Source organism: Protopterus annectens, chromosome 1.part0, assembly GCF_019279795.1.
Source record: "Protopterus annectens isolate FY-2018-M chromosome 1.part0, PAN1.0, whole genome shotgun sequence".
Classification (NCBI taxonomy): Eukaryota; Metazoa; Chordata; order Ceratodontiformes; family Protopteridae; genus Protopterus; species Protopterus annectens.
The window spans coordinates 155,751,861-155,759,980 of NC_056725.1; the positions used below are offsets into that span (position 1 = coordinate 155,751,861).

An 8,120-nucleotide genomic window follows, 5' to 3' on the forward strand; every position below is an offset into this window, starting at 1 on the left:
ATTACATCATTCTTCACACTTCCCTGGGTTCCCAGGCTAACAAGCTGCATTTACATTCTTCACCTCTGGGCAGAAACCAGAGCAATAAAGGGCCTTTATGCATGAAAATTCTGGCCATTAACTTTGGCCTTAAAACAATAGCAAGAATTCCTTCATCTACACAGTCCGGAGCCAACTTTAAAGATCAAAGACAGTCATAAAATGTTTGACTTAGCTTCCTTACAGCAGTGTGCACTGTTACATTTTTTTCAGTTCCACATGTAACACTATTTTTCCCCATTTTAGACAACAGGCCTGTGGATTACATTAATATTTAGAGATGACAGCATTATCTCCAAAATTCTATCTGGCTAGGCTGACAGCCTTCACAGGGTGAGCCACAGAGATCCATTTTTTTAGTTAAGTTTCTCATCAGAAGACGCTCAACATGCATGTAAGGAGTTGATAAACTATTACCCTTGTTTGTAGTAGTCTTGGAAACGGAACACAATAAATTGAACACTGGAAGATGCAAGTAACATTGACTGAATAATTGTTAAACCAAACTTTTACTGTAATGATGCATCTAGGCTGGTAACTAGTGCATAGTAGGAGGAAGTAGGTAGGTGTATTGTATCTGAAAGGTTATAATGAAAGCGTGTGTTTGTATTATTGTGTTGGAAAACATGAATTAATGGTAGTGAGCTGGGGTATTGTAGAGTGAGAGGATAGTTGATTAAATGGTTTGTAATATTTTAGTTTCTTTTGACTTGTGAAAGCTAATGTAACTGTTTAACAAGCTTAAGTAACTGGATTTTTTCTAATCCTTTTCAGGTGGCAGTAAAGTCAAAAAGAGATGCCGAATCAGATGTGAGTATTTTCCCTTAGATCAAAAGTAAACTTGATTTACCACATTTCATTTCATAACATTTTTTGTAGCTTACTTACTTATAACTCTGTATGATAGAAAAGGTCAGGTTTGTTTGTTGTACATTAGCAGTCTGTGTTAAGCGTAATTTGGCTGAAAAGCTTCAAAATGGTCTATTAAGTGAAACATTTGGCTTGTTTGAAGGTGGTAGTACAGATCAGACACAGTGAACACAGTATCCCCTTTTTTTCTGTTTCAGTAGCATTTCAAAGCATTATGATGTCAGGCAAGAAAAGTATAGTTGTGAATTTGCCATATAGTATGAGAGTTACTGTAACCTGTTCTAAGTTAACTGTATATCCACAACAGGAACAGTTAACCAGACTAACCTGTTAAGGTCAATCCTGGAGGCACCATTGCATAGTAGGCTTTGCCCAGTTGCTAAAACTGAGTGTTAAATTATTACCCCCAATCTTAATGTTTATGACATTTTGTGGTTGCAGAAATGGAGCCAGGGTAACATTGTATTTGCCAGCAATAGTAAATGACAGCACATATATGGTTTACTGCTTAAGCGCATCAAACATTTTACCTCTCCTCCATCTGTGCCACCCCCTCACCCTTCTGTACAAGTCCTGTCCTTTGAATATCTCTGTAGATTTATTCTGCACCTTCCATTGTGGTAGTCCATTCCTAGGGGCTGGAACTTTCTCTGAAGAATGTTTTTTATAGTCGTCTAAGGAGCTTTTGGCCCCTACTGCCAGCTGCACATGCTGTCTCCTCCTTAATGTCCATCCCGGTGAGGGTTACTCTTCACATTTCCACTGATATGATTTTATGCAGCTGCATCATGTCACTCTGTCATGTCTGGTTTGTAGCCATGTAACACTTTTAAGAATCCTACCTTCAGCCCCCTACTCTGACATCTCTCTGCCACCTGTCTGACATCACCTCAGATTTCTCTTGATAGTCATTTGTGCTTTTTTTGCAACATGTACCCACCCCTTCCCTTGGTGACAGTCTTAGACTAAAGCATGGGAGAGTGGGACCAAGTCCCTAGACTGGTTTCATTGTAATCTGCTCTCTCTTTTTATTTGGCCAAGACGTACTTTACTCTGTGCTTGAAAACTTTGGTCACCAAAACCCTCTTTGGTGTCCCCAACTTGTCTTCCCATCTTCTGTTTCACTTTCTGCTCTAGCTGTAACCCATCTGCCTGCAGATCTTTTCCACCAGTTGCACTCCCCAGCCCTCTTAAGTCTCTTTATTGTCTCTTACTTCCACAACAGGGCTAGCCACCAGGTGGTGTAAGCCTCTGCTGTAGGTGATTGTCATTGTTGAAGTGACACCCTGACCCCATGTGCAAAAAATGGGAAAAAGGGGTTGTGGATGGATGGATTCATTTTCATTACATCTAATAGCCTTCCTGCATACCCTGCCTACTATTATCCACTCTTGACTTCCTTGCCTCTTTTTCTCCTTATTCCCTACTCTTTTTTCCACCACTTCCCTTTGCCTTTCTTCTCTGCTGTCTTCTGTTAATTTCTGTTTTGTTCTTTTAGTAGGCAAAATTTTCATCCCCCTTTTCTTTGGTTACCAAACTCTTTCATCCTGTATGCTCTCATCATTACCCGATACTGCTTTTGATCAAGTCATCTCTCTTCAACATCCCCTGTACTGCTTCAAGGCTGTGTCACCCTTCCTCCTGTTCCTAATCCCCCTTGACTCTGCATTACACTTGTATTCACTATCTGGTCCACCTTACTTTTCATGCTCTTCTTTTGGACAGCTGTCCTGCCCTGTACATTTCACTCCTGTCCATCTGATGTTGCCTCCTGAAAGGTCACCACAGATTATGTCTTTCCTTAAAGAGCCGTCCTTGTTTTCCCCACCCTCAACCTTGTTTTCCGTCTACCTGCTTTCTCTGTGTTGGCTGCCTCTTCCATTTTCTTCACTTTCTTGTTTTGCTAACCCTTGTAGCCATGCTTTAAGATGTTTTACTGTCTGTCATCCTCTCCTGTCATCTGCCTCATTCCTTCCTTTTTACTCCCCATCCTGTCTTCTTGTGTCCCATTGTCCTGTCTAGGTTCGTCTTGTTCTCTGTTCTTTTTGTAACACCTTTATAGAATTCTTTATTTAAGACATAGGTAAACATGCATTTATATAAAAGGAAATGGTGTTAACGTGTTGACATTCATACAGTAATCAGTCTGTTACATAAGTTGACCAATTCCTGCCTTCCAAAACATTGTTCTGCATGTATTATTCCCGCAATTTCATTTTTTATATATAATTTGATCCTAGCCTTTTCTAAAGATCCAGCTTCCAATTGTTTTATCTGTGTTACAGTATTCTTTGCTTCAATTTCATTGGGTTTAGACTTTGATGTCCATTTTCAGATAACTGCTTTTTGGCAGCCACCAGAATTAAACTTAACAAAGCTTGCTAAGTCTAGGCAGTTCAGATCCTGCATCCCCTCTCAAAAAATCATTTCCGTAGTTACACCCATTTGCTCAAACAATATTTCTGACAGAGTACTTCTGTAGGGATTTGTCAGTCTGCTAACTCATTATACTCCCAGAACATATGTTCCCAGTTTCCGCTTTCTTCTCCATCACACCTCCAACATTTGCCATCTACCCGAGTAAAAATTCTTTGGAGTCCACTTGGGATATAGAAATACCTATGCAAACACTTCCAAGCAAAAATCCTAAATCATCTAGGCTTTTTCCCATATTTGGGAGCCAGAGCAAGTCTTTCATTTAGGATTTCTCTTACCCTTTTTCTTTGCCTGTACTCTAGTATCAGTCCCCGATAGGAGAAGGCAGTCTTCAGCCTGTATTCCAAATGTCCTCTTGGCCTCTTCTCACTCAATTACCATTTTCTGTTTAGTTATTTGTTCCCAGTGCCATGGTTCCTTTACCAGTTTTCTCCAGTGAATTCCAGACTCTTCTTGCCTATTCAGTGTACGTCTGATTGCGGTCATGCCTGTCAGAATACTCTTGCTTCTCCATTCTCGTGTTGGCTTAGGTTTTAGAATATTTTCTGCTATTTTATAAATGTAATACTGTGTATGGTTGTTGTTATGTTTAAGGATCTACAGCCAAAATCCTACTCTCTTCTTATTTCTTGAATTTCCTCCCTGTTTTATCATCATCCCTTCCCACATTGAATTCTAGCTTTCTGTTTGTGTTGTTTATCTTGCCTGTGTAGTTCTAAAGTATCCCTTCAAATCAAGTAATCCTAAACTAACTTATTCTGTTGGAAGGATCAACTTATCCTCCTTGACCCTTGCCCTCTTTCCCTCCCAAGTAAAATTATTCAACTCTTTTATATTAATTACTGTCCACATCTTCTCCTCTGGTTAATAAAAATATGCCTGACCTGTGTATAAAACTAAAGGGATTAAAAACAATGTTAAGTTGTCTGTCTCGCCTTCATTCTTGCTGGTTGGGTTTGGAGCCGATCCTTGGCTCTGACTCGGCCATCTACTAAAGCTCGAGAGCTATTTACTGGCTCGAGGCCTCCCCATATCCCACAATGCTTTGCACTAGATACCCAGATCTCGTTTGCCGCTTCAGCTACGAGGTTGCAATTTTACTGGCTCAGGTCGTATTATTCCTTTTTTTTGTATTATTAGCTAAAGATTTAACTTGTATTTTTAGTATATCTAGATAGTCTCCCCTTTTAGTGTAGTTAGACTGTGTATCCCCTAGTTTATCCCACCTAGGAAACTCGTTTTTTGTCAGAGAGTTTTCACCCCCCCCTTGTTTCTTCTCTTTAGTGGCTAGCCCCACCCCTTTGCTTTTCATAGGAGTAGTGTTTAGCCTTATAGTATTTGTATATTTTTATTAGGATAGTTGTTGTTGTTGTTAAGTGTAGTTTAACTAGTGTGGGTGTGTGAGTGTTTCCGTGTGCCTTGTTTAAGCACTAGTTTAATTTTTTCTCTCTTTAGTATCCCCTTACCAGTATGTCTAAGGATACTAAAGTTTCAGGCTTCAAGAAGTGTGACTCGTGCTGCCAGAAGATGCCTCTGACAGACTGTCATACTTCTTGTGTGTATTGCTTGGGTTCCCTACACCTGCAGGACTCCTGCTCGGTCTGTCACGCCTTCAGCCGAGAGTCCTGCAGGAGAGTAGGAACAAGCTTATTTTGAGAGGCTTACTTAAGCCAGAGGGATCCCCGGCCAAGCCTCAGTCAGGGAAACCCTCAAAGCCCGCCTAACCGTCAGCTCCCAGTTCGGATCCATCGCCGGGCGGAGCATCTTCCTCCTCTTCGGTTCCAGCTGGAGCCGACATCTCTAGACCTCAATCGGCTCCGACTTTAGTGTTGGAACCATCTTTGGGCTGAAAACATTCAAGGTCCCCTTTCCTTGAATCGGTTCGTTTGGCTCCGAGGTCACCATTGCTCCAGTCTGAACGAAGTCATAGGTCCCACTCCTCTCGGTCCTCCTGGCTATCTGACCATGACTTGGAGAGGGTGGTCAGTAGACTCCTTAAATCGCAGGCCCTGGCCCAAATGTTAACCAGCCCTTCTCAACAGACTGTGGCTGTCCCGGTGTCTTCAGCAATTCCTCCTCCGGCTCCCCCCCTTTGTGTTCGGAGCTGGAGCTGGTTGGGGCTCGAATCTTGGAAACGTCAGAGCCGATACCACACCTTTCGACTCCTTCGTCGGCTCCGATCTCTTCATTGGTTCCGTCCTTGGAGGGAACTGGGCGCCAGGACTCCCTCGTCTGCTCCGAGGGGGCGAGTGGCATCGGACCCTTGTCTGACCCTATTCTCCCTCTCGGGGCTTCGGCTCAGGTGAGCTCGGCTCCAACATTGGACTCAGAGCCGTCCCTCTCGGTGCCGGCAGGGGTTCACGTCTCTTTGGAGCGGGGACCTTCTGCTCTGCCTGATAGGGGCACCTTTCGAGGTCATGAGGAGCGTGCTGACTCCTGAGTCGGCTCCTCGATCGGCCCCTTTGGCTCCTCCCCCCATGGTGCCTGCATCGGTCTCTGCCCACCCGCCTGACCCCAAGCGTGGAGAACAGATGCTCCAGGTCGTCCCATTGGGCCTATCTTCCTCTTCCGAGGCCTCCCCTGATCTTTCAGAGGAGCCCCCTTGGAAGAGAAAATGTAAGAGGAAACCTGTCGACTCCCCCAAGTCATTCACTTCTGATACCGATTTGGAGGATTCGGAAGGGTCCCCAAGATCCCCCTCTCAGGATGTCTCTTTTTCAGACATCCTGGAGATCCTTAAGCAGAGGGGGAACTGGACTGCCCTTAACCCTTCCGAGGACAAGTAGGTATACCTGGACGCGTTTGGTTCTCGCCTTTCCACCTCCTGGGTGTCTCCACCCTTCGACTCGCTCATGGAAGTAGTGGCTCGAAGGGCATGGTCAGCCCCAGACACAGTGGAACCAACTCCCCATAGGCCCACTAAGTTCATTACAGCCCCTCCCAGCAAACAAATTTTGACAAAAGGTGTCCCCGTTGATGCCTTGGTGGTGGCAGCAGCCACGAAGAAGGAGTTGGCTGACCCTTCGGTGCCTGTCCATCCACCTAATAAAGAGTCTAGGACAATGGACAGGTACGGGAAGCGGATGTTTACCTCAGCGACTTTTTCCATGCGGTCGCTGAATTATCTGTGCCACTTCACCCTCCTTCAAAGGGATCTTCTCAAGGAACTGGGTGATACCCTTCAGGATCCATCAGCTGCGGGGGCTCAAGATAAGATTAACTCCTAGCTGGCGACCCTTAACTCAATAGTCAACTCCTCCATGTGGCTCATTTCTTATGCAGCCGATGGGGCGAGTAGGGCCGCAGGTACAGGCGTGGCTTTGAGAAGACATGCCTGGATGCGGTTATGTAACTTTGCTGACCCCTTTAAGGTGTTCTTCATCAATACCCCATTCGATGGTTCGGCTCTGTATGGACCACAGGTGAAGGATACCCTTACCAGGTGTGAGCAGGAAGGCAAGACTCTCTCTGCCGTGAGAGTCCGTTTTTCTACTCCCTCTAGACCATACCCTAAAGGTCAGAAGAGTGGGAAAATGTGGTTTCGGAAACCCCAGGGAGTCACGCCTGACACACGTGGAGAGTTTCCCTCCAGGGGCAGAGGAGGAAACAGTAATAGACGCTGCCCGAGGGGCAGAGGGGGACCGCAAAATCAGGGTAGCAGAGAATCTTTCTCTGACGAACCCTTTCAGCACCCCTGTGTGGCTGCCCGACTGTCCACCTTCGGAGGCAGTCGGGGGAAGATTGTCACTGTACCCAGAAGCCTGGCAACTCCTCACACAAGACAAATGGGCACAGTCCATCATATCCAAGGGTTACAAAATACCCTTTGTCCACACCCCTGTACAAACAACCAAGTCCCTTCCAGATGTTCCACCCAGTCTAAGGGAACAAGCCGTGCCAGAAATTTCAAAACTGCTAAAAAAAGGGTAATCCAGCCAGTCCCAGCAGACCAGCAAGGATCCGGAATTTACTCCAAGTTCTTTTTTGTACCAAAAAAGACAGGGGACTGGAGACCCATTTTGGATCTCAGCAGGTTAAACAAATCTGTTCAAAGAATGAAGTTCCGGATGGTCACGCTTCAGTCCATTCTACCCTTTTTGGGTCAGGACAATTGGATGTGTTCCATAGACCTTCAGGATGCCTACTACCATATCAAAATGGACAGGCGCTCCAGAAGGTTTCTCCACTTCCGGCTGGGAGCCAGTCACTATCAGTTCAGAGCCCTGCCCTTTGGTCTCACCACAGCCCCCAAGGTGTTCACCAAATGCATGGCAGTGGTTACGGCTCACCTGAGACTGCGAGGATTCCAGGTGTTTCCATATCTAGACGACTGGCTCCTTACTGCTTCCACCAGGCATCAGCTACTGCGAGCCAGGGATTATACCATCCAAACTTGTTCCGAGCTAGGTATCTCAATAAATTTCGAAAAATCTGCATTGTCGCCTTGTCAGTCTATAACCTTTATAGGCGCAAGATTAAATACAAAAGATCTGTACGCAAAACTTCCTCTAGACAGAGTGTCAGACATTCGCCGGCATGTGCAGGTCTTACTGCAGTGCAAGAGGATTCAGGCCAGATTTGTTCTAAAAACATTGGGTCTCATGGCAGCAACAATCATACTAGTTCCCCTGGCTCGTTTTCACATGCAGATTTTTCAGTGGATGCTTTTTACCCAATGGTCCTTTCAGTAACTGCCGATGTCTCACAAGATAATAATCACTCAATCATGCAAAGACCAACTGGCTTGGTGGATGGTCTCCCCTCTATTACTCCAG

The 8,120-nt window shown here is 45.0% G+C and overlaps 1 protein-coding gene across 2 annotated transcripts in view; it reads left to right on the forward strand.

Annotated features, from left to right (window-relative positions):
* LOC122787514 (transmembrane protein 87A-like) overlaps window positions 1-8,120 on the forward strand; it is a 1,268,634-nt gene that overhangs the window by 449,082 nt on the left and 811,432 nt on the right. For both annotated transcript variants that reach the window (XM_044054310.1, XM_044054387.1), the window contains exon 7: window positions 814-849. In XM_044054310.1, coding sequence (XP_043910245.1) covers window positions 814-849 — 36 coding nt within the window. The remainder of the gene's footprint in view (window positions 1-813; window positions 850-8,120) is intronic.